The 27,792-nt window shown below is 34.7% G+C and overlaps 2 protein-coding genes and 1 long non-coding RNA gene across 5 annotated transcripts in view; 1 reads left to right on the top strand and 2 right to left on the bottom strand.

Annotated features, from left to right (window-relative positions):
* Positions 1 to 25,024, bottom strand: part of SCRN2 (secernin 2) — a 72,866-nt gene extending 47,842 nt beyond the window's left edge. Inside the window, exon 1 of the mRNA XM_034415591.3 lies at positions 24,885 to 25,024. The gene's annotated coding sequence lies outside the window, so the exon portion shown is untranslated. The remainder of the gene's footprint in view (positions 1 to 24,884) is intronic.
* SP6 (Sp6 transcription factor) overlaps positions 1 to 25,024 on the bottom strand; it is a 32,405-nt gene extending 7,381 nt beyond the window's left edge. Inside the window, exons 1-2 of one of the 2 annotated variants that reach the window (XR_015733798.1) lie at positions 24,885 to 25,024; positions 1,618 to 2,827 (exon numbers count right to left, since the gene is read on the bottom strand). Coding sequence is in view for 1 of the 2 variants with exons in the window: in XM_087892079.1 (XP_087748205.1) it covers positions 1,687 to 2,790 (1,104 nt within the window). In the remaining variant the exon portion in view is untranslated. Of the gene's footprint in view, positions 1 to 140; positions 2,828 to 24,884 lie in introns of those variants that run through there. The other variant, XM_087892079.1, reaches the window with a different exon arrangement.
* Positions 25,025 to 26,230: 1,206 nt separating this feature from the next.
* On the top strand, positions 26,231 to 27,550 carry LOC117664574 (uncharacterized). 2 transcript variants are annotated; one of them, XR_004591106.3, is made up of 2 exons: positions 26,231 to 26,317; positions 27,400 to 27,550. It is a non-coding gene; the product is annotated as an uncharacterized LOC117664574 (long non-coding RNA). The 2 variants fall into 2 exon arrangements; XR_004591105.2 differs by lacking the exon at positions 26,231 to 26,317 and adding an exon at positions 27,218 to 27,304.
* The last annotated feature ends 242 nt before the right edge of the window (positions 27,551 to 27,792 follow it).

The following is a 27,792-nucleotide window of genomic DNA, read 5'->3' as shown; positions in this document are numbered from 1 at the left end:
CAAGTACAAATAAGATTTTTTTAAATGCTTATATTATTTTCCTTGCACAACATGTACTGTAATTGCAATTTGCAAACAATTGCACATGATGTCTGACAGACAGGTCACATCTGAAACAAAAATTGTTCTAGGATCAGATCTTAAATCAAATCTGATTTAATGTAGAACCTGGTTAAATTTGTGAGTCAGTACTGTGAGCAAAAGTTAAATCACTTTTTACACAGCTGGAAATCAAGACTGGTATTAACATAAGTGAAAGATAACCTCAATTTACCAATCATGTGCTTGAACTAGTTTGCCATCTGCTGTGGTAAGAATACAAAAAACAAAACAAAACACATCCTTAATTGCTGAATTTGCCCTGGGGCAATCAGAAACTAAGTCCTACAACTTTAGTACATACATCCCTTGCAATGAAACTTTAAGGGCATAGTGAAGTAGGGAAAAAGGTTTGGAGGACTGAGAGAACATACATTTTTTAAAGTGTGTGTACAGAAAAAGTACTAGCCATTTCTACTCAATCAACACAAAACGGATTTTCTCCCTTGTACTAAGGAAATCCTCTCATTTCTGTAGAATTAAAGAAACATCCAACAATAAGAAAGTGTTCTAGATATTAACAGAACAGCATACTAATTATGAGAAAATATGGTATTTCCATCCTGCCCTACACCTAAAAATATTCAGTTGTCTTTTTTCAGCGGCAGGAAAAAAATTTTCCCAGTTCCTTCAATTTTCTCTATCTTCTTATTTTTTTTTCTCCTAAGAAAAGGAAATGGTCATACCTCCTGGAGAGACCAGTTGCTTTGTGTTTGGTTGAAAATATAAACAATTTTAGAAAACCTATTTTTAATAGATAATCTAAGCAAAACACTAGCACCAAAGGTATATAGAAATTTATGTTTCAGTTGGGACTTCAGGAAACTTTAAAACTTGAATTATGTTATTCCATATTATAGTAATCTACAAGTGCCACCAACTGCCATAAAAAAAAGCTAAACTACTTTTAGAGCCACCTGTATCCATAATTAAGGATATGGTCTAAGATCTCTGCTTTGGGAATAGAGTGAGGTAGCTGTCTGAAATCCAAGCCAAGAATTCTACTCATGATCCTCCCAAAAAATCTCCCATGGAAACTGAAGTGTGGTTGGCATTTTGCATTAAACTGGATTTTCCATGTTACCTACTAAACTGGAACCAAACGTGGGATGGTTAATATCCAAACCCCAAAATCTCTAAGAGCTTAAACTAAAAAATGAGGTTCCACTATAATCCTTTGTATGTTTCTGTGATTTTTGTATATAGCAAAAATATGAAACCTAACATTCAAATGGAAGGAGGCAAAGACTACATCCCTCCATTTGTAACTGTCTCAAGATGCCACTGAACCAACCCATCTCCTTAACCATTCTTATAACAGTATCTTCCTATATTCCCTAAACGAAAGTACAATATGAAGTCCCACCCCAAAGCTGCTAAAGGCCTGGACTTTCCAAATTGTCCCAACAATATTGCCCTTTCCTCCTAACAAAATAAATAACATTGCATTTAAGGACAGACTGATGTTCATGCCAGAGGATGGATTGATCCTATAACCATGAGTAAGAAGTTACAGACCCAGGATTGACCATTATAGAGAGATGGGAAGGGCTGGACATCCTTGGGAAAAGATGAAAAGAAAAAGGCTCAATTAGACTGAGAAGTAGCACTTGAAGTGCTTCCCTCAGGTTCCCGTTTGATTTTAGCAGGAAGCTCTGTTCCAGTTTTAGCTTCTCCTTCTGCTTCTTCCTTGGCACCATCGTGTGTCTTCATATGCTTGCTTAGATGGTCACTTCTCATGAAGACTCGGTTGCAAACAGGGCAGGTGAATTTTTTGGTTCCTGTATGGGTCTGAAGGTGCCTCTGCAATTCATCAGAGCGGGTGAAGCGCTTTCCACAGAACAACCAATTGCAGACAAAGGGACGGTCACCACTATGCCATCTCAAGTGAGCCTTCAAATGAGATGTCTTGGCATATGCCTTGCCACAACCAGGAATATGACAGTTGTGGAGATGCTTCTTTTTGGAATTGTCAGGGCACTGGCCCACCCTTTCAGCTTCTTGACAGTTAGGACATCGACAAGCAGCTTGGCCAGAGCTCCGGGTCACTGAACGCCTTGAGCTTTTTGGCCTTACACTACTATCCCCTGCTTGCTCCATTGGGTGGGGCTCTTGAGTCGAATCCAGGGATTTAATAACTTCTTGGTTCATGAGGTGTGATGCTGAAGGCAGCAGATGATGAGGTGGACCACAGAGTTGATGTTCTGCAGAACCATAGCCACCCAATGCTGGCTGAAGCCCACTTGTGTGGCCTGGTGGTTGGAGACCACTTTGAAGATCCATCCAGCTAGATCCAGCATGGAGATCCCACCATGGATTGACATTATTGTCATCAGTGGCATTGCCTGAATGTGTAGGTCTAAACCAAGGTTCATAATGCTGAGACATATCCGGTGTTGCTTGTAAAAGCTTAGAATATGACCCAGGTGGCAGCTGGCTTTCGCTGTCCAGATCTACCCTTGAAGACCCATGCAGATCGTAGCCACTGTTACCCGAGTATTCCGTGTTAGGTGCAGTCAGAGGCAAGTGCTGGAGTTCTGTGTGTTGCAGAGGGGATTGGAAATCTCCCCCACTTTCTGGGCTGGTATGAGGTTGATATGTCTGCAACGGCTGCAGCTCCAAGTGGCTTGGAGAAGAACAAGGTGTCTCTGAGCACTGGTTGCCAAGAGAACCACAGACGGCTGTGAGCATTGCAGAACTCCCGTAGTGAGTAGGTTCTCAGACACACCTAAACATAAAAGAGGAAAGAGGGAAGAAAGAGAAGTAAGACATCACTACTCACAGTACCCATGCATTAAAATTAACTCTCATTTAGTTAGCACAACCCCAACTTTCTGATTTGGGCTCCAACCCAAGTGTTTTTGACAAAACGGAAAAAAATATGCCTAAAATGTGATGGAAACTCCTTGTCCTAATGAATTTCAAGTTCATGGGAGTAATTTTGTGACCAAATTGTTTTAGCTAATAATTATTTTCCTAAGGAAAAGCTCTGAATTCAAAACACATTGGGAGTTTGAGGGGTTTCTAATAAAAACTGGTTTGTATTATTGGGTTTAAAAGCTTGACCTATGTTCATTGTTCTGATGCATCTTTGAAAGTAGACCTCTTATGCTGTCTGACAATTACTAAATAATAGTTTGAGGTTTTCATCTGCAATGTTTGGAGAATTTGTACAAAGAAATAAATAACAGTTGAGCCAAGAATTTTTTTATTTAAATCTCCTCCAGTATTAACTCGCTAGACAAATAGATGCAATGTTTAAAAACTTTCCTCTTACATAAAAAAACAAATACATTGGTGAACAAGATAAGTCTTTAAACAAAGTCCACTGACATTATAAAAGAACTTGCTGTTTACAATTACTGCTGAAAACTAGAGACATTAAGCAAGAAGAAAGCCAGTTTTTAAATATACAATTTAAATATGTCATTCGAAGAACATATGGAAGAAATTCCAAATCCAAAGATCAATATCCTATAATGTTGAAATCTGTTGAGTACATATACTGTAAAGAATATGTAGGCTGTCCACTGAGAAATATGTCCGTCTTTCCCAATATTTGCTGCACTCACATAGATTAAGTTACCTGGTTTTCTCACTCCAGTCGTTCAAAGCCAGCAATGCCAAACTAGTAATTTCCTTCAAATAACTCTGATATGAACACCTGCCGTAATATCCAAGATCCCTTGAAAGAACAATGGTTCGTAAGAGGTACTTCATACCATGATACTTCTAATCAAGTTAGATATATATTTTCATGGTAGTTATCTTATATTTATCTTTAAAGGGGAAAAAACAAGCACTGTGGTAGAGGTTGTTGCAGTGGGAGTATGGGGTGGAGAAAAGACTTAAACATAGTTTACTCCCTTTTCCTTCTTTAAAAGCCTCTCTTAGAGACAGACCCTCTAATCGTCAGCTGCTGAGAACAGATAACAGTAATTATATCATCTATATACAGTTGAGCTGCACAACTCTCACTTCAGCCCAGAGGAAGGAGAAGGCTTGCCAAATACCTAGAATACAAAATACTCAGCCTGTATTTCTCGGGAGGGAGGGAGGGAGGGAGGGAGGGAGGAGGAAGGACCAATATGGATCTGAATTGCTGAATTATCTTTGTCTTTCAAATGTGTTTCAAATGTAAATATAGAAGATGGACTTAAAAAGAATGCAATCTCGCAATCTCTCTCTCTCTCTCTCTCTCTCTCTCTCTCTCTCTCTCACACACACACACACACACACACACTGACTGTTCCATATAGAAAGTTTACTATCAGGTTTCAACCAATTACTCTGGATAGTCCAGAAGACAGATAAAATCAGAGTTGATGGAACATCCCAAAGAATGCCTATCCCTTTCTCCAGAATACCATGCTCTGACTCACTGTATGTCTGTGTGAGAGAATTATGCTTCCTGTATTTGCACACACCTCAGAAATCTCTTACTTCTATCTATGCCAGATCAGCTTTTCCCAACTTGGTGCCCTCCAGATGTATTGGTTTACAACTTTTATGGAGAATGATGGGATTAGTAGTTAGGACTTCCCTCAGGTTGGGAAGGTCTAATCAGAGGAGAAATTGTTCCGATTCAACACTCTTCCACGCCTTCCTTTTTAGAGCAAATGAAGTTGTTACCATAACTGGCTAATCTTCCTCCTGAATTATTCCTTGTGCAAACAACTTGCTTGTGCAAGCAATGAACAATCACATCCTTTTTGATGCTCAGAAATATCAATGCTGTACCTTTCTTCTTGTCTCAATCAAGGAGACAATACAGACAACAACAGAAGGGAAAGTAAAATGTTTCAATAGTTTATTCCAGAGTCCTAATATTACATGGCTATTGGAAACACTAATTTGATTTGCTTTTATTGTAAATCTTAACACTTTTGCATTTTAAAATCAATATAGAAATATTCAAAATTTGTATTCCTGCAAATTTTATTTCTAATATGAATATCTGTAAAAATAATTATTACAGTATTGACAAAAGCATGTATACTCAGCAAAGCACATATGAATATAAATGTATCAGGAGAAATGTGCACATATTAATTTTTGTAGGAATTTTTAAAAGTTCATAAGATTTAATTTAATAGGAGAAATAGAATTTAATAGGAGAAACAATTTAAAAATGGATAGAAAAAATAATCAATTCCTCTATGTCAGCTTCAAATTTTAAACAGAACCAGAATATGTTGTTTATGAGAAACATTACCTTTTATTTACTTGGAAGGAGAAACTATCACTTTTCTTTCTTATTTTACCTTTTAAGATCCTATTCTGAAAATACAATTACAGCAGAAGAAACTGGGACTACTATTAAGTTTGATAGTTTGTCAGTAAACTGTTGAAGATTGTTTTTTCCCTAGTTACTAATCATGACTGGGATTGCAAGATTGCATTAATGATTAGTATCTCATTTGCATTATTCTTTTCCCATTTATTTTTATTTATTAAATTCATATGCTACCCGTTTCAATATCTAACTCTGAGCAGTGACTCAGGTCAACTTACAATACAATATTTTCTTTGTTTATTCAGAAATTGCCCCTTTCCTCCAGTTATTCATGGGTGCATATTCCAAAGCTACTGTAGCAACTGATAATAATTTTATTTTATTTTTATTTTATTTTCCGCATGAAATTCTGGAAATGTACTTGATGTAATGATTCTATTAAAAATTATCATCATGACAAATAGAAAACTTAAAATATAAAAGAGTTGATTTGCTGAAGAAGGCAAACAATCAGTCTTCCTTTTGCTTTTCAGAAATGCCTTATAAATATTTGATTAGTGTAAGCTGACATTCTCCAGTGGACTTCTAAGATAATTTAGAGCTGGGAAGAAACCAGACCAATAACAGGACTACTCTGGTTTTTTAAAGCTCATATCTGCTTAAAATTTGCATGCTCTTATTTTACATATGTACATGCACCTAGGAAGCTATTTAATAGACATCTCTTTAACGTTGTGACTTGTGCATCTTTTTAGTCTGCTACTAAAGTCTTATCGTGTTGACACACAATTTAAAGTTTCTTCTTTTCCTTTTTATAATTAGTTTTTAAACTGATCTGACACTGGGAAATCCTTCTAAAAAGGATATATGGTCACCCCACACTATTAATGCATCACCATCAAACGAGAGTAGTCATACATGTCACACTCTGCAATTGCTCTAATATAACTGGAAATGTAGGGTGAGATATGACATAACACCATAGGTTTGAAACCATTATGCAGTAAGAGAAGTGGAGGCTTCTGCAATGTGAGACTGAAAACTGAAAAATAATCATCCTTTGTTGGAAAAATTCAGAATACAGAAGAATAAATTCTTTATCAATTAAATACTAAGGATATTGTATTCTGTTTGACGTAAATATGGCACTATCATACATAAGTATAACTTGAACTATAAGACTATCCTGTAAAGATTAATTTAGATATGTGAGTCCTTTCAACCAATCATCTGGAGAAGCCTTACAATGACAAATTCTAACTTCCTGAAAAGTGGGTGAAATCATCCTAGATTTATATCACTGATAGAAAGATCAGCTTTGTGCAATACAGCTTTTCCCAGCTTCAGCAGCTTTATGATGCGTGAACTTGAACTCCCAGAATTCCCCATCCAATATGCTGGTTGGGAAGTTTGGGTGGAATGGGACAACTTGCTGCAGCCAACTCACCACAGCCATTTTGCTACGGTCAATTCATTGCTGCCAACTCACCAAGGCCAACTCACTGATTTGATTTTGAGCATCTTTTATGCCACTAAGAGAAATATCCATTTAATGGAAAGAGAACAGAGCTTATCCATACAAGCATTTTATCCTGATTATATAGTATTGCTTCTCTTGGGTGTCACCCAAAATAGTCCTTCATCTAATCTTTTCATTTTTCCTTTCAATACTTTTTTTCTTCTGATTTTTTTTTCTTTCTCCAAACCACTTTTATGATAGTCTTGTTTTGTTGCCCACTCAATCAAACTTTCTTGGTGTTACTGACTAATGTGCATTACAATGTTGCACCGTTATTGAACAACTAGTTGGAGGGCTGCTAGCATTAGCAATGAAAAGATATTGTACAATTACTGTATTTTCCTCTTTTGGCAGATTTAATCAGAAAAAAAAGAGGAAGTTATACAGAATTGGGAAAAGATGGGTGAATTACAAAGGGAGAGTAATATGATATTGGAAATTTTTCTGAATATTAGGTCATTTTTTAAAAAAAATTGCTTTGAAGCATCTTTGACTTTTAATGGGGACACTGTGGCTTAGTGGCTAAGATGCTGAGCTTGTCAATCAGAAAGGTCGGCAGTTCGGCGGTTCGAATCCCTAGTGCCGCATAACCGGGTGAGCTCCAGTTATTTGCCCCAGCTTCTGCCAACCTAGCAGTTCAAAAGCATGTAAAAATGCAAGTAGAAAAATAGGGACCACCCTGGGGGAAGGTAACAGCATTCCGTGCACCTTCGGCATTTAGTCAAGCCGGCCACATGACCACAGAGACGTCTTCGGACAGCACTGGTTCTTCAGCTTAGAAACTGAGATGAGCACTGCCCCCTTGAGTTGGGAAAAACTAGCATGTATGTGCGAGGGGAACCTTTACCTTTACCTTATGACTCTTAATGGTGAAATTCATTTTGAAGCAATCAAAACCTGTTTCACAGTATTTTCCCTACTTTCTGTTTGACCTCCTGCAAATGGGAGAAAATAGAAAATTAATGGCTATATTCTTTTTTTTTTTTTTTTGCCAAGCCCACAAAACTGCACAATTTTGAATAACTGGACAATATTTTGTACTGCTCTAGATATAGATATACTGTACATTCAACAGAATTTAAAGAAGCTATCTGAAACAATGAGGGAGTAGAAGTATGAATAAAATTGAACTTTACTAAAAAGTGAACTGCTCAGGAATCCAATCTGCATTCCCGCAAAGCTGCCAAAGGACAGCTGCCATTTAAGGACAAATTATTTTGTATGATTTTAAGCAAAAAACATTTTTAAAAAGTTTAATATTTCTAGAATATTATTGAAGTAGACCCTTGCAAATTCAATTATCATGTGAAAGATAATTCATAGAATTAATATGTTCTTATTAGCAATGATTTTTTTAGTCTAGAAGAGTTGCCTGTTCTATCACAAACTGGAAGATGCAGCTGCAGATTACTAGAAGTATTTCTGATTGAAGGTAGTCTGATTCTTTTTTTTCTTCGATTGATTGTGTTGAGGATTACTTTTCTGATTTAATAGTTATGCTTTTGTTTTGTTTTTTTATTTTGAAGTCTCTAATTTTGTTTATGACTATGGTCTCCCCTATGGACAGAAAATGTTCCAATGACTAATTTACTGCAATCAAAGTACCTTTCACAGTGAATAGAAAATGCATTAAATTTTAAGCATTAATATAAATCATCAACAAAACATCAGCATATTTTCTCAGATGGTATTACTAAGATGTTATTTCATCAATATAACAGTTCTTTGAAAAAAACATATTTATTTGAGATGTATATGATAGTATGCTATCATCATTGCTAAGTTCTTCGTGTTGATCACTTTATTTCAAAAACATTACCCACCATACCCAAAAGTTCAATTTGGGTTATATAATTTATTCTTGTTATGTTTGTTTATAATCAAGAAAAGCATATAAAATATAACTATTAGGGATTTGCTTTTTATGAGTTTTTACTGCAGTGTTTCAAGTGGTTCTGTTTACGAAGTTTATGTTTTCTTTTAATTATGTTGCAACCTGCCCACAGCCTTCAAGCTAGGGTGTGATAAAATTCTCTAAAATCTCTTCTATGTCCTGTTGTAAATTAAGGTTAGTCTGCTTAGAAAAGATAACCTCTATGAAGATTGGCTTGATGGCTATTCTATGCTTGTGCTCCTTCCATTAGCTCCAAATCCCCAAATTATGAATACTTTCTATACTGGGTGGCCAACAGCATTTGGAACAAAACAAATCTACTAAGAAACAAGTCTTATTTTGCTCTCTGGGCTTACTGCCAGGTTCATTTGCATCAGATTACAGTCTGAACAAGACTATGGTCTTAATTTATTATTTTTATTAATTTTAATCAACTAAAACCAATTAAACAAGCAATATATGAATTCTCCTAATTTTTCACATAGGTGGGAAAACTTCTTCAAAAGCAATGCCTTTTATAAAACATAAATTCATCTTGAAAATGTTTATTTTCCATTCTAGGTAAGTGAGTTTAGTTTTAGTTGATCATCTGAAGTTAGATCTAATACCTAATATTCAATTATTTCAGTGATCCTGGATATAATACCTAAATTTTATTTGTGTTGTATCTTTTGTTCCAGTATTCATTTTGAAAGCAAGGGAAGACTAGTATGCATACAATCAGTGGCCATTTTACTGCAAAAAATGCTAGTTAAAGTTCAAAATAAATAAAAAAATTATGACAACAGTTTATTTATTTATTTATTGTTTGTTTGTTTATTTATTATCCCAATATGTTAAGTCTGGTTAAGAAAGTACATATAAAATATTGTTTTACTGTCATGCATATTAACTGGTGTGTACTTTATATTTACTTAAACTCATTGTAAGCACAACAAAAACTCATATTTAGCCACTTATGCACCATTAATTTTTACATTGCAAAACAGACATTTACTATGATATCTTTAATTAGCTTGAAGGAAAATAATAAACAGGTTTTATGATCTCTAAATCTGAATTCCACCTGACATCCTCTGTTGGATCAAAAGTCCCATTATCAAAAATGTGCAGTAACAGTAACCCCATATATATGTAGGATGCCTAGCTCAGTACAACTGCTTTAAAAGAAGGTGTATGTTACGGTAAATAACATTTTTAAATTGGTTTAAGATAGTGTTATTTCACCTCAAAAAACCCCAAGATAATCTCTTCTGAGAAATATCTGAATTAAAATTTTAGCATTCTCTAATTAACAAGCAAATGAAATTAATTTAATTAAAAAATTAGCATTATTTTCTTTAATTATCAAAACATATCCAATCTGAAATACCTTCTTCAGAATTATTTCCTGAACTTTATGTTCTATTAAAGACCAATGCAAAACTTGTATATTAGATGAGTACATTTAATTCCACTCCCAACAAATATTAAGGCAAAACCAAATAAAATTTAACGTGGGAAGGCACCTCAAATGGGAATTAGCAATTCTGTACTACAAAAATCAAAGCACCTTCACTTAGTTACAAATTTCTGGGATTCTTTGGAGGAACGGCGATTCTTTTAGTGAATATATTTCTTTACCTGGCTTTATTTAGTTTTAACTTACTTATTTTTATTGAATGAAGGCAAGTTTATGAGAATGAGATCTTGAATTATTAACAGTTCAAGGCATCTGTTGTAGTCCAATATAATTAAATTGCAAGAAGGAATCTGTGATGCATTTGAGGGAGATATTTTTAGCCTCCCTGACAAAATGTTCCCTCTCTCCCTTCTCTCTCTCTCTTTCTTTTCTTCCTTCTCCTTCCTTTTTCTTTCTTTCCTTTTCTTTCTTTCTCTTTTCTTTTCATTCATTCATTCATTCATTCATTCATTCATTCATTCATTCATTCATTCAATTTACGGCTTGAGCAATTTCAACCAAAAGTGCTACACAGATGACTTACCCTCTGGAAACAAATACTGTAGGGGTTAGATACCCCTGGTGTGTGTGTGTGTGTGTGTGTGTGTGTGTGTGTGTGTGTGTGTGTTCCAGCATAACTCTGGAACGCCTCTAGCAATTTTAACCAAACTTGCTACATAGGTGACTTACTCTTTGGAAAAAAATAGTGTGGGGGTAACATACCCCTAATACCCCTCGGAATGTGGATATGGGTATGTGTCCCAGCATAACTCTGGAATGGCTTGAGCAATTTCAACCAATGGTACACAGATGACTTACCCTCTGGAAACAAATACTGTGGGGGTAAGACACCCCTGGTGTGTGTGTGTATGCGTGTGTGTGTGTGTGTGTGTGTTCCAGCATAACTCTGGAATGCCTCAAGCAATTTTAACCAAATATGTTACACAGACGACTTATCCTCTGTAAACTAATACTGTGGGGGTAAGACACCCCTGGTGTGTGTGTGTCTGTGTGTTCCAGCATAACTGGAACGCTCGAGAAATTTTTACCAAGCTTGGTATACAGATGACTTATTCATTGGAAAAAATACTGTGGGGATAAGACACCCCTAACACTCCATGGGTTGTATGTGTCTGTGTGTCTCTCTGTGTGTGTATGTGTGTTCCAGCATATCTCTGGAATGCCTGGGCTGCTAAAATGAAAAGGAATGAATTGTATCTATAGTGTCTAATCCAGTACTTTTGACAGCGATAGTGTGCATTTTGTATTCAAGTTCTGTTAAAATACAGCCTGTTATGCCTTAAAATGACTTCTAATGTACATCACAATGGAGTTGACATGGTAACGGCTTCACAGTACTCCACAAGGGGGCTCCCTCTGGTAAGGGGGATTGGTTCTTAAACCAACAAAAAACAAACAAAAAATAAGCCCCCTAGGCCCTCAGCCTAGGGCAAGTTGTCGGGAAGGTGCCTGCTAATGCAGATAATCACCTCAAAGGCTGTTCCCTGTATAATTTTTCCCAGCCTGTTGGCCAGGGCAATTGGGTCTCTAATTCTCACCACAGTGGACAATGGCTTTTGCTGTGTAATACAGGATTGGGATAAATAAATATCTGGGCAACCCCGGGTTATCAGCTAGTAACTTTATAAATAACTCAAAGCAATGAAGCACCTAATACTATTTCCTCCTATTTCCCCCACATCAACACTATGAGGTAAATTGGATTGAGAGACAGTGACTGGCCCAATATCATCCAGCTGGTTTTCATGCCCAGAACTCATAGTTTCTATGACAGCACCATAACAACTACATCAAACTGCCTCTTTTTCTTAGCTATGTAAATAAATTAAATTTATTTACAAAACCATTATTATTATTATTATTATATTAACAATCATACACTTCAATGGTTAGATGGCTTATACATTGGTATTTGAACATAGATCTTATTAACATTTATATTTTATTGTGTTCTACTAATCTAGATGCTATTGCTTAACGCATTGTAAGCCGCCCTGATGGCAAATTTAGCCAAGGAAGTTTCATTTTCATTTAAGTAATATTTCTAGGGAAAAACTGGTAGGGACAGGATTACTTTCCCTTTGGGCACCTCAGTTGCAAATTTAATTCACATAAAACTACATACTTTCATCCTCTATTTAACCCCTATATCATCTGCCTCTCTGATATCTTGTTCTTGATATTTTATCATAACCCTAAGGCTCAATTTCAGTATGATATTTACAGATAAAGTACTTACTTGGTTAAATTGTTCATGCTGCTCCCTTTCCATTCAGAGGCATGCATCAATTGTGCACACAGTATTCATATTCCAGATATTTGGGTGGATATGTTGTCTGGTGTCGGAGATGGGTTTCAGCAGGTTCTGGAGAACCGGTAGCGGAAATTTTGAGTTGTTCAGAGAACCGGTAATAAAAATTCTGACTGGCCTTGCCCCCATCTATTTTCTGCCTCCTAAGTCCCAGCTGATTGGGAGGAAATGGGAATTTTGCAGGAACTTTCCGCTGGATTGGGGAGGGAATGAAGATTTTACAGTATCCTTCCCCTGGAGTGGGCTGGGAATGGAGATTTTATAGTATCCTTTCCCTGCCATGCCCACCAAGCTATGCCTACCAAGCCATGCCATGCCCACCAAGCCACACCCACAGAACCGGTGGTAAAATTTTTTGAAACCCACCACTCTCTGGTGTGCCAAAATTGTATACCGGAATAGCAAGTGTAATAAACACATTTAAAGCAAGAGTTGCATGAAACAGTTTATAAATCAGTGCTTTATTTTTATTTAACATATTTATATGGCTGCCGATTTCATGAAATATGATAGTACTTGAACAGTATACAACCAAATATTAAAATAAAGTCAAAACTGTTGTGATATTTTCTTAAATGCCACTATGTTATACTTCCAATTCAGTAAATAGTTTATTTATCTTCCAGGAACTTCCTTTCCACATTGTATGTGCTGTTTAACCATATCACCATATAATCTTCCCCTATATCACTTCAGTATTTAAGTTTTTTCTCCATCATCTTGGCTAGATTTCTGTTGTTTGTCTTGAATATTAAAATGATTTTATTCTTGTTGGTCTTTCCTTGACAGACTTTACTCTTTCTTAGATTTCATTACCAAAATCATTTAGCTTGCTGCCATTTAATCTATATCAGAGATCAATAGTACAGTCCTCTATAGATTTTCTTTAACTGGATAGGTCAAATGTCAAAAGTTCAAGCCTTAGTTAGCCATTTTTGAACTACATTATAGTTTCTTCAATTTCCTCTTACATTGTCTTCTTGCTCTTTTATTTTCTCTTTTTAAAATTCTACTGCTCTCAAGCCATCCATTAAGCAGTGTTATATGTTCTTACTACTGGTCATTAGGATTACCTGTGGATGTTTTACTGACTTGAAGGACAAGATGGTGCTTGTTTCTCATTCTTTGAAGAAAGGATAACAATACTGAATTGGTGAATTTTATAATACCAGCGATGGGGAAAACAAGGCTCAGAAAATTTAGAGAATAAAAAGGAAGTTAGGACAACACTCTGAAATCTCTTCCAAAACCCCTCTTACCTGACCAATAAAATAGATTCCTACTGTATATCTTTTGTGCTTCAGAATTTGTTTTGTTGGCAATTCAGTTTTAATGTGACTGCTTATTAGATTCAAGATACTGAATCTGTTTGTGTGTGTCTGTATCCCGCATGGTGTCCTGTCTCACAGATTTAGCAGAAGTGTAAAAGCCAAGGAGGCTGCATTTAGTTGGAGAGATATTTGTATTTAAGATATGCTGTTTTTGAATGGAAGTCAAATATTCAATTTTCTAAGGTGTTAAAAGTTGAATTGAAAATATCAGTTATACATCTCATCCATAGAAGGAAGAACTGAGTTATCCAGTTTTGGAAACTCAATGGATCTAAGCATTAAAAATATGAAATCTAACTTCTTTGATTTAAGATTCTAATTCATTCACCAAAAACTATTTTATTTGACCCTTTAAATAAAATTTTAAAAAGGATGGACATTAGAGTTCTTTAAAGTCCTTTTAATTATAATCAACAGCTTTCAGTCTTTTTAGTGAGAGGCAATACATGCTAAACTGCAACTTTATGGCTTTTCATGGCTAATTATCACTTTGATGGGCTACGGATATGAACTTAGCTAGCTGATCTCAAACAGTGAGTTATTGGTTTAGATTTGCAAAAAGACTTTCTAATTCTACCAAGAGACACTTTCTTGAGCCATTCAGCAACCTTCTCCAATCAGTCATGTACCTTAGCTGCATAATGATCCCAAAACTCAGAAGGGCTTTATCTTTAACTGGATTCAATGCCATCCCAAAGGCCCTTATTGAAGGGAGATACTTCCCATTGAACAGAGACCGTGTACATGCAGTGAAGGAATCACTGAAACTATGGAAAATACTATTCTATACTACCTGCTTTTCACAGATGTTTACCAGGAATATCAACTAAACATCTTGGGTGTTCTGATTTGTTTCATCTTGAGTTATTATTGCATTAATCTGATTTTATTTTCATGACCACAGTTAAGTACTGTTCTATAGATGGTGTTGTATGCTGTAGTGTTTTTAGATATTTTAGAACAATTATATTTTTCCTTCTTTATCCCAATTGTGATTATTGGGTTTAATTTACTGGTCTAATCTGGTTTATTTAATTTAAAACTTATATAAAGTTGCCCAACCTCTATCCAATTCTGAGTGACTTCCAGTCAAATGACCTAATAAAGATTGATTAGCAATTTAAGAAATTTGAAGGTTGTTTATTTACATGATTTGATCTTGTTCTGTTGCATTTGTTTGCTGCATTTATATAGTTGCCAATCTCACTTGATATGACTCTGGGCAGTCTACAGAATTAAATCAAAAGCTAAAGAACCAGTATAATTTATCAATTAAAACAGTTAAAAATAATTATAGGGGTTTCAAATCAGTACAATTTAATATAGAAAGAACATTTATTTTACCGTTTTAATATGTTGTTGAATTATATTCCTAAAACATACAATTTGTCATCTCTGAAGAGCTTTGACTGACGATTTGGAAGTATAACAAAGAAGATAATTCTATGTCATTGAAAATTAAATCACTCTCATTTTAAGAAATGGATTCGGGATATGTGTTCGTTAACAATTTCTGAAAACTTTTATGTTCTAAAAATAAGAAGATAACACAGTACACTGCTACATGGCCTAGATGTAATATAAATAATTGAATTAATTCCATATAGGTATTTATACTTATTATATAGATTTTCCTTTGTTAATTAAAGTTTTTTATTATATTTAGTTCATTTAATTATTGCAATATATTTATTAAATTTATATGCCATCCATTTCACTATCAGGGGACTCTAGGCAGGCTTACAATATTATAAAACAATAATATAAAATAATTAGAACATAGGACACTAAAACATAAAGCATTATTTAGTTTTTTCCTTCACTGAATAATCACTAATTAATATATATTGGAGGGAAGGTTGTATTTCACAATTTTAACAAATAAAATTAATGATTAAAATTGGAGATATTAATTGTACATTCATGTCTTGTGCTACACTATAAGCAAAGTTTCACATATTAATCCAACAACACAAAAAAATTGGAAGAATGAAAGAACATTCTTTTTATCAAATTGAATGAGACTACTTTAAAATATGTAAAGAAAAAATTGCTTTAAAAAAGACAATCATTAGTAGGCTTCAGGAGAGCTTAAATTTTTTTTTAATGCATGCCTCTGTATTTTAGACAGTGCTTAAATGATAAATATTGTTCCCTTCCTTTCCTGACCCTTCCCAACTGTCACTTGGTTTGCATCAAATATACGTTTGTACTGTTAGCACCTGTCTCCATCAATGTGCTGAAATAAAATTGTAACAGCATAAAATAAATGGAAAGCTTTACTTTCAAGTAAACATATCTGTCAATCTTGTCTTTCTATGTCACTTCCACAACCCAGGAAGAAAATGTCTTGAATTTTCTCATTAGATTCTAACCTGAAGCTGTTTTCCTTTCAGTTTTAATATCAATTTGAAAAACTGCACCGGTGTATTAAATCCATTTTATGATATCATTGTATCAGTTTCATTCATTTATCTCATTTTTAAAAAAGCTTCTTTTGCAAACTTCATCTCATTTGGAAACCTAAATGTTAGGGTACTATATTTTGTATGTATGTATGTCATTATTTCATTCAGCAGAAACCCTTAGTCAACCGTTTACTTGTATCTGTTCTAACACCCAATTTCATCATCAGGAAAATAATATGAAGCCTGTAAATAATCCTCTGTAGGTTGACTAAAATCACTTTTGAAGGGGGGCGGGGGAGGATGTTTGTCCACAGACTCCTTTTATTGAGTTAGATGACTCTTTAAAATCTTAAATAAACATGTAAACAAACCAAATTTTTATGGGGTGACACTGCATTTGGTTCTTTAGCAACATTATGAAGGCTGAACTATGAATTAATAAATTTGTTTGCCGCCCATCTTGCCACAAGGCACACAGGATGTATACAGATAATCCTTGATTTACTATCACAATTGAGCCCAAACTTTCTGTTGCTAAGAAACACAGTTAAGAGAGATTTGTCCCATTTTATGACGTATTTTGCCACAGTTGTTAAGTGAATTGGAGTTGTTAAGCTAGTAACACAATTGTTAAGTGAATCTGGCTTCCCCATTGATTTTGCTTGTTAGAAGGTGATGATATGACTGCAGGACACTTCAACTCTCATAGATATGAGCCAGTTGCCAAGTGTCTGGATTTTGAACATGTGGTCATGGGGACACTGCAAGGATTGTAAGTGTGAAAAATGATCATAGGTCACTTTTTTCAGTGCTGTAACTTCGAACAGTCACTAAATGAATGGTTACGAGTTGAGGTCTACTTGTATATGCAGAATAAAAATTATATCTGACTTCATTAAGATAAATGTAAATGCTGGAATTCTTAAACAGGCATTTAAAGACTGTTTTGATCTGAATGAGTGAAAATAGGCTGAAAATAGATTATTTGGAAACTGCAACTGGTATAAAATGCAGTAGCTTGTAAGAGCTGTGGTGGTACAGTGGTTAGAATGCAGTATCGCAGCCAAACTCTGCCCACTACCAGAAATTCAATCCTGATGGGGCTCAAGGTTGGCTCAGCCCTCCATTCTTTTGAGGTCGGTAAAAGAAGGACTCAGATTGCTAGGGCCAATATGCTGACATTGTAAACTGCTCAGAAACTGCTATAAAGCACTATGCAGGGGTATATAAGTAAGTGCTTACTATTTTTCACTATTAAATCCAGGTTGCTATAATCAAAGAAAATCTGTTTTACATACACTTAGTGTACTGGTTTCAAGCCAATTCAAAATCCTATTATTAGTCTACGGCAGTTAGTTGGTAGTTGCTATGGGTTTATTTATAGTTTTTAATATCTTGGATTATAATCTATTGGTTTTATGGATGGATTTTACTATTTCATGAATGTTTTATTTCATTTTCCATAAGCTGTCTAGAGTCAGAAGACTAAGCAGCATATAAATATGGGTGAATAATTAATGACAGAGCTAGTCTAAATAGACTTTGCAGAACAAAGGGTCATTATGTATACTGTACAATGGTAGAGTTTCATTTTTATTCTCATTTGAGGTTTTTACTATGCTTCCTGCTTTTATGATATGACCTACTGAGGCACAATTTTGAAACCATATGATTTTTTTTTCTTTAACATTAAAAGTAACAATTTGATAACTTTTGGAGGTCCTCTGAAGTCACATTCAAGACTTTAAGATCACATTCAACCTTGCAACCTCTTTCTTAAACCCAGTTTAACTTCTTCTCTTGCCCATATGAAAAGCAATGCCCAAGCATTTATAACTGCATTTACTTATATCCATCACAGTTACCTTATCTATTATAGCTGTCAAATTTTAGACTAATATTTCCTAAATTGATTTGATTGGTCATGATGTTTTGGGAGAAAGATGTTTGATAATGAATACAAGTAATAACCTCATATATTTTGTTCTCTCACCCTCCCACACATACATTTAAATAAGGGCTGCAGTGCATTGATCTGTGCCGCTGACTAAAGTTTTAATTGCAGATTAACTTTTGCTTCTCATATAATTTGTATGGCTGCCAGTATGTAAACAGTAGTGGCTTTCCCATTAAGTAGTTATGGCCACACACTTCAAAGAAAAAGTATCCCAGCCCATCAGGAATCTCAAAAACAGCATCTGAAGTTTGTAGCATATAGATTTCATCAATTAATTAAGCTTATTAAAAACTATGATGTTAATTTTTTAAAACAAATCCCATATACCTTTGTTCATAACTCTAGTTGAAAAAGCACTTGAGTAAAAACTGAACCACAGTACTTATTCAATGCTAAACTGCCTCCAGATATTTGTTGAAATCAACATAAAATTCTATTCTATGATAGTAATCACACAAAAAAGTATTTTCTTTGTTAACTAAAACTCTTGGAATTATGTTCAAACTTTTCAAATCTACTTGTAATCCCATTTATACTTCCTAATCTGCAGAACATAAAGATCATTTTGTTGCAGGTATTTTTGTAGCAAAAGTATTTAGATATTTAGCCAAATATTTGCCCTTATAACACAAAATCAAAATGTTTGAAATTTCTATCAAAATAATCCACAGCATTTAATTCTTGGAAATCAAATGAAATAATAGATCCATCTGACAACTGTAGCCTTTGGAGGTAAGAAATTGTATGTGTCTAGATCAATCTCCGCTTCAGAACAGATATGAGGTGGTATAGAACAAAGTGGGCAAAAAGCCAAAATCTGCTGGCAAATGCTTATACAGTAATTTATTACAAATTTCCAATTTCTGTTAACATATTTTAAAAAATTGAGTAGTGTTTTAAAGGCGTCCAAGCATCTTCATCTTCCCTTTGTGACCTCCTAGATATCCATCCTCCCCAGAAATCCACCAAAAAGAAATGTGCAACTTGAAATTAAAATTTATCTGCTACTTTCGCCTCTTCATTGCCATAATGGAGAATAGTTGGTATAAACTAAAAGACTCATTGTGCACAAGCACTATAACCTTTATTCATGGATTCAGAAAAATTCCTGCGCTCAAATTCTTCAATTCTAGATGTGTGTTTCCTACTCATATTTTGAGGTTCAAATAAAAAAACATACTAGATTAAAATCTACTTGGCCCTGATTAAAATAGAGAAAATATGACTTTGCCACAAAATAAGATTAGAACTCTGTTCGGAGGATAAATCCGAAGTGATACTAACAGAGAAAAATTGAAAAATGTTGGCCAGATCTATTCAAATAAACAGGATTGGAACCCTATCCACATCTATTTAAAAAAGGAGTATTTTTTAAACTTCTAGATTCAAATGGATCATTTATATAAACATAGATACAGCTTCTTGTTTCCTGTTTTATAAGTACTTGGGTGGTTCGTTGTTGTTGGTTCAGAGTTTCTCTGTTTTCATTTCACTGCAATTACCTTGCACCAAGTTACCTGCTTTGAAGACAGCAATTTGTCTCTTTCTTAAAGCATCCACACTTATAGAGTTATAAAAATAACTGTAAAAGCATCCAAAGCACTATCCATATGACCAAACTGATACATACAAAAGTCTATATAGCCAAAGACTTGTGTATGTAGCAATTGGCATTGCAATCTCCATTTAAAATGTTCAGTTCAGTTTTAGAATCGTGCCAAAGCAATACATTTAGAGTACATAGTAACATGTCACTGTAATGGGCCAAACTCTACATAATCTAGACTCTATATGGAATGCTTTTTCAACATTGTTTGATGAGTGAATCAACCTGAAACTTTTGTCCATCATACACGTATCTTGACTTTGCTAAATTTCACCCAATTTTTATTACATAGTTTCAAAATAAAACTTTGGACAATTCATTTTAAATGGGCATTATTGAATAAAAACATATGAAGCATACGAAAGATGGAAGCTATATAGCAACGGCAACTATGATTCTTAAGGCTTAGAAAGTAATGATAAGGTTTTATCATTAATGGAAATGAATAATGGAAATGAATGAGCCTCGGTGGCACAATGGTTAGAGTGCAGTACTGCAGGCTACTTCTGCTGACTTCCGTCTGACTACAATTTGGCAATTCAAATCTCACCAGGCTCAAGGTTGACTCATCCTTCCAAGGTGGGTAAAATGAGGACCCAAATTTTGGGGGGCAATATACTGACTATGTAAACTGCTTAGAGAGAACTGTAAAGCTATGTGAAGCGGTATATAAGTCTAAGTGCTATTGCTAATAGATCATTGCTTTCGAATGGGAAAAAAAATACTTTTTAAAAAGTGGGTCATTTCTGAATTATTAAATATGCATAAAAATAATAGAAATATTTCTTGACTTCAACATTATGCATTAAATTGTTCTTTATGCAGGTTTAAAATGTTTGGAAATATATTACAAAAATTTCAAAAAAAAAAAAACAAAAAAAAAATATTGTAGGCCATAGCATTGTGAGCCTTAAACTGGTCTGTCAAAGAGAAAAACTCCTTTCCTTTTATATCCTTTTGAATTTTATACTGGAATAGGTAATAGAAGGCACCCACATATACATGCTTCGTTTTCACTCAAGGTTTATCCAGAAGTGCATAATATTATATGTGGAATTATAACATATGTGAAAATGCCTAATGTGGGTTGTACATGTAGCAGAGTCTTATTTTGGCTGTAAAAATGGCCCAATGATGAAAATGTTTTTCCTTCCAAATATCTGAATAAATTTGCTTCTATGGCTAAATATATATTCTCTGTGTGTGTGTATGTGTGCGTGCGTGCATGAAAGAGGCTAATCAGAATTTTCTTGTATCATAGACAGCTTTGCTTTACAAATCAATTACTTCTGAATGCAATAATGCAATGTTACACTTAAGGAAATTTCACTAATTAAACAACTCACCTTTCAATTTTAGTTTCGCTTCTCCAACACAATGATAATGCCACTGGACTGTGAATCTGCAACTTGTTGTGCTAATACCATATTGTAATTCTGATTAGAGCACAATACCAACTGGAGAAGTACAAAATTTATGTGATAGCAATATGTTTCAATATACTAAACTAATTTTTCTATTTTTGAAGTTCAACTATTCTTAGAGATTGCTCAGAAAATGTGACTTGCTAAAGATTAGAAAGTAAATCCCTAGAGGATCTATACATAAAATCCAACAGCCTATTTCATATCTTAGCTCTAATCGCTGGGACTCTCATACAATTCAGCTGTAAACTTTTTCTCAGAAGTTAAGATCAATAGGATTATTTCCTATTCTTAAAAGTTTAAGAAAGGGGGACATTATTCATTACCAAGGTGAACATTGTTCCACACCAACAGAGTTATTGCTGGTTTAATGTTAGCATGAAGAAAAATATGCATTTGGTAGAACTTCTTACCAAGTTTGCTAAAGAATCATCAGGATTTGAGAAATCCAAGTTTTTTCCTTAGTTAGTTCAATGTTAGTATGGGGGCTGGTTTGTTACTCTAATACAATTAATAGATAAAGTTCAAGAAAAACTTTTATTCAAAGGAAATTGGCGTACTTTGCTATTTAAAAAGTGAACAGTGAGTCAGGAAATATCTAGTTCACCTTCTTTGCCAAAAGTAACAGTAACAGAGTTGGAAGGGACCTTGGAGGTTATCTAGTCCAACCCCCTGCTCACACAGGACATCTGTATTAGGGATTCAAACCACCGAACTGCCAACCTTTCTGATTGACAAGCTCAGAGAATGCTCTGATAGATAAATACTGCTGGTCTGATTAAACATTAGAATATGCTTGATTTAATTAATAAATAACAAATACTGTATACAAAGCATCCTTGATGGGGTCATATATGATTTCTGAGAAGTAACAAATGTTTTTTTTTTTTAAAGGGGGATATAAAATTAAAAATAGAAGACGATAGGCCTTCACTCATGGCATGACTATCTGAAGGTTTGCTTCACTCACTACACAGAAGCATGTCTGCCATTTAGATATACAATAATTACTTAGACGTAGCCAATGGCTTCTCCCCCACAAACCATTTCATAGGTAGTCCACAATTCTACACTGATCAGTCGTAATGTAAGTAAATATTTTATAGGTAGCCATTGAGAATTGAACATGCACAATGATTCTCAATTTTCTTTATTTCTCTTGTTCACTCCAGCAGCGGTACCACAATGCAAAGAAAGCAAAGAGGACACTCGAGGCAGCCTTATACTGAGCTCCATGAAGGAAACGTCAGGACAACAAACAGGATAAATGCATGGGCATATCTGCTAGGACGTTTTTAGCCAAAGATAGATGGGAAACAATGGAAATTTTGCATCGAAGCATTACAGCAATGGAGGTTTTACAAACCACCACAAAAACATGCAAATTTCTGAGACTGCTTCATGACCCAAGATAGTGAAATGATTACAAAAAGAAAATGGAAAAGAAACTTTCTCCTTTTTTAATGAATTGTTAATAATTCATTTAAAAATGTATGATAAGGAATCTTGGGGAAACTGGAAATCTACATACTTAGTAGCATGTTAGCTTTCAGTTGATCTAATATATTGCCTGAATGTATAGATTCCCCCTCCCCTTTCATTGCCCATTGCTTTTGCCTGAGGTAAATGGAAGTTGCATAACAGTACAAACTGTATTATCCATGAGTACTCAATATTAACTGTATCTAGGATTTTTTTTTTTATTGTTCTGATATATCTTTGACCTAACTATGTGGTGCGGTGGTGCAAATCACTCAAGATGGATTTCCATAATTCAAAGGGAAAAAAACCGTCCATATTTCTCATCATTCTGTCCTTATGAAAAAAATTGCACCTTTTTGGTATCTCTCCCTCACACCTGAATGGTAATTGTTTATGGAGATTCTCAATCATCCAGGTCATTGTTGTTCCATTGTTCCAAAAGGCAACTGGACTTTCTTAGTTTTTTTTCCTTGAAAACATTTTGCTAAACATTTTCAAAGGAAAAAAGTCCAGCACCTTTGAATGATAATTGCTTATCAATCACTCAGTCATAATTAGCTTAGCCCCAATGCAGAGAATTAATAAAAGGCTTTCCGCAGTGCATTTATTATGTAAAGAAGTGCCTCACGATTATTTTATACAATACAAAATATTAACCTTTTGTTGTTCATTGCGTGCACATTGAATTGAGAACCATAATGAATCCTCATTCCATAATGACAATATAATATACATATTTTCAAATATCAGTTGGGGGTATATCACCAAGTATTTTTAAAGGGTGCTCCGTTTAATATAATTTGTGATATTGTAAGATTATTAGGATATAAATCTTGGTAATGCGAACACAATCCTAATGCTAGATGTTAGGCATTCTCCCAATTCCAAAGCCAGACACTATGTCAGAAACCAGCTCCTAAGATCAGAATGCTTTAAATAATACAATGAAAATCACCAATAATATCAGCATAAAAACCACCTGCAGCCTAGTTCCATTCTTATAATGAAAGACTGCATGTACTAGACAACAGCTGCCAACTTCTCCAGTTTGAGATTATGTTTTATCATTGGCCTTGAGCTAGGGACAGTAATTAAATCAAGCCATAGATCAAATCTAATTCCCTCTCCTTTTAAATGTAATTTTTAACATGGATTTATTTTAAAGGAACAGCCCAAACTAATTCATAAGATCTACAATACATCATTCTGAATCAAGTTCCATCTATATCTATAGATAATAATATCAATATTTCTATATCAGTATCAATATAATTCTGAAATATGATTATTTTTCAAAGTAAGGATTTTGTTGCATCTGCCTGCTAGACTGGTACTTGCACTAATCCACTTTTATCACTTTAGTGATGCTTTAAAGGTTATTAACTTTGAAACATATTCACACCTAGTCAAGTCCTACCCAGATCTTTTCTGAGTTTGAAATGCAAGGTTTAAAACAAGATTAATCATCTCCTTACATTATAGTAGTATGTTATTGGTCCTTGTCTTTTTTCAGCAATATTTAATATTTTAAATCTGACCTATATTCTTAGATCATACACATATAGAGCCACAATTCTTAAATTACTTTTATGCAACAAAATGTATAATAAGAGTGCAATTCCATATGTATTTACTTAGAGAATATTAAATTCAAATAGATAAAAATTATACTTTCATACTCAAATATAAAGAAAAGTGATTGTATTAATTTCCTAATAGAGCTGATTCTAATTATACAAAGCCTGCTTTCTCTATAATCATTATTCCTTTCAGTTATTTTAATTGGAAAAGGTATCTATGCTTTCTCTGCGCGTAAATTTAATTTGCTCCGTTGTTCTGAGTATCTCACGAAGTAGGAAAAAAAAATTTTTGAAGTCTTTTTTTTAATAAAAGGAATAAAGGACACGACAAGGAACTCCAAACTGAAGTATCTGCCAAAAGTTTGAGCAGTTTATAACGAAAGAGTAGAGGCCAAAATGAAAGTTTCTCATCGTTTTATCCACCTGTAATCTTCGTTGTGTACGTCCCTGTCTTTTACTTATAAGAAAGCTTTACTCTTCCGTAAATTCAGCATCTTTGAACGCGGACTTGTTTTCTAGCACGAAAGAAAAGGCAAGGGAAAGAAACCGAGAAGAAAAGAAATTGAGTTACATACTGGTTTAAACTTGCTGGTGAAAGCAGCGGTCCTCCAGCAGGTTTTTCCACATTGGTTTGTCAGGAAAACGTGTTGCGGTCTCCAAAGCAAAATCCAGAATCCGAAGAAGTGAGGCAGTCTTCGGAGAACCCAGAGCAAGGGAAGCTAGACAGGTATATGCAAGTTAAGAGCTACTCTAGGAGTGACTGGTTCAAGCTTTCACAGCTGGGAAGGATGGAGTAAATTGAAGTCACGCCCCTCAGCCCCACCCCGTACCTGATGGCTTTAACCCTTTCACGTATGGACAAGTGCTTTGGCAGCGGGCCCCACCTAGAGAAACAAAACGCGCGCACTCCTCTCTCGGAAGGCTAGCCTAACTACACAACGTGTTAGTGTACAGACTCTCGGCTGGGAAGCCAGAAAAACCCCTTAAAAGACCCGCATCTTTAACTCAACTCGGCTCACCTGGCCCCTGATCCCGGGAAATAACTCTTGGCTGTAAATACTGTATCCTACCCCACCCCGTTTTGCTTTTGGGAGCCCGATCGTTGCGCGCGTACAATTTTCATACTCACCTAACGCGCGCTTGGTTTTTCCGTTGCAGTTACGCGTTCGTATTCACTAGGTTGTAGTCCAGTTGTCGTTTGCCTAAACCCTACATAATTGAGAACTAAGTTAGATTCGTGTTTTAACTCTCCTGTCCCCAAACGGACATATTTGCCAAAAAAGTAAAGCTTAACTTTTGTCCCAGGAGAATATAATCTTACCCGAACAGCAACTGGTAAAATGTTCCCATTGAAGTGTTTGCACAACCCTCACAAAAAGGAAAATTAAATGTATGCTCCCATCACACACATACCTTAACGTAACACCATCTATAATGTGTGCTTTAAGATTTTAACTAAAGAGTCAAGTGTAAAGAATAAGTCAGTTAACTATATGATTGCACTGTATATTATACTAACACAGTACTAAACTAGAGCTGAAATCCAAGATCTCTCAACCAAGATATTATCTGCTGATTTGTAGTTTAGCATGAACCTAACCAATTATAGTTTATTCAATAAACCATAGTTAAGCAAAACCTGCCTCAGAAGATTTGTGTGAATGTAGAAAGAGTATCACTAGCCAGATCCATATATCATATGACAAGTCAGTGCAAAAGTATAAATGAAGATAAATGCACAACAAGAAAATTACTTAAACATATATAGGGTGGTTAAATTAAGTGAATTCACTCCCAACTGCAAAAATGCATCTTTCCTACCTGTGAGTGTGATATTTTGATTCCTTTCCTTGACAAAGTAGACATCTGTTTATTTTTTCATTTTAGTCTGGGCATGTACATAAAAATACACGAACACATAACTCAAAAGCTCCCATAAGTTTTTTAAACTGAATATGAGAGCTTGTCAGAAAAGAAAGAACTACATCAGACTTAGAAAAAAAATAAGGTATTGTACAATATGGATTGTGAAATGTATATATATTTATTTGTAGTGTTGGGACAAGAAATAAGACAAGTGCATCAGCTAACACAACTACATTAATATATAGATTAGATTTGGTTATAATTTGCTAATCATTATGAGATAAATGCCAGTTTTATGTAGTGGTTATTGTAGACACTGGGCTAGAAACTAAAAAACTAGTTCTGTCTTAGGCACAAAGCCAGTTGAGTGACATTGGGTCAGTCAGGCGCTCCCTCTCCCTCAGTCAGCCCTAAGAAGAAAAGAGTGGTGAACTACCTTGAAAACTCTTGCCAAGAAAATTGCAGCAACTTGTCCTCACAGCTGCCAAGAGTCAAGAATGTTCAATTTTTTTAAAAAAATCTTTATGGTAGAGTTATCAGCATTGTTCTATATCCTCTTCCTAAAATTAAACAATATGCTCTGTTGCTTAAGATACGTGCCAAAGTCAATTTGTATTATTTAACTTTGTATATTGCGCAGAGTTATGTAGATGAAATGGGTAGCTATATAAATTTACCAAATAATTAGATAAATTGATAGCATAATTCTAATTCTTCTCAAATTCTGATTTTGAAGTCAACAAAACAGGAATTGGGTAGCGCCTTTTCTGACTATCAAATGTTATTAAAAGGCATAAGATTTCATGAGCCGCCATTCTTTTCATCAGATGCATAGAGTAGCTAGACTGATAATGGGATTTAAATGGGATGAGAGGGATTAAAAAGTGTCATATGACTTTTAAGAATAATATGTAAAAATTTGTTATTGAATAATAAACTGAGGCTAATATTAAAGTAAGAAAAAGGAAAAATTGGTTAATTTGAATAATTTCCTTAGAGACAAAATGTAGCTACTTTTGGTTAAAAACCATTGAGAGCAATCAACATTCCAAAGGGAAAAAAAACATCAGGCAAAATAAGCAGATTTTGAAAACTGACCAACTGACTGGCTGTGGAAGATCATGGAAAAGTAATGTAAAAAGTCTATTCTAATTCTATTCTATTCTATCCTTCAACTCTGGTTTAATTAAACTCAATTCATACACTATCCATTTATCTTTATAGAACATGAAACAGAGGCATCCATGAGTACTAAAACCCATTACATCGTTCCAGAAACTTGGAAGTACAAGCTTTTGGCATTTGCGGAGGCTGAGTTTATTCATTCAAATGTGAAATAGTTTTATTTTCCAGCTATAAAATATAGATTATGTCTCTCTGAATCAAATGATTTTTTTTTTGCAAAGATCTCCATTTTCTTCATTAGTGTCATTAAGAGTGGTAGATGCATAAGCATTTTATGTTCACAACTGATACACGAAGGTTTAAAGCAGAATGTGAATTTTACTTTCCTGAATACAGGTAGTGCTCAAGGTATGACCAGGTATTAATGGCCATTCAAAGTTAAGACAGACCTCTCTCCCCAATAGTTACATATGACCCCATTTCAAAGTTATG

The sequence above is a fragment of the Pantherophis guttatus genome, chromosome 4 (genome assembly GCF_059756535.1).
Source record: "Pantherophis guttatus breed Tessera chromosome 4, ASM5975653v1, whole genome shotgun sequence".
NCBI classification, from domain to species: Eukaryota; Metazoa; Chordata; class Lepidosauria; order Squamata; family Colubridae; genus Pantherophis; species Pantherophis guttatus.
Note: the sequence above shows the minus strand (reverse complement) of the source record. Positions and strands in the feature narration are given on the sequence as shown.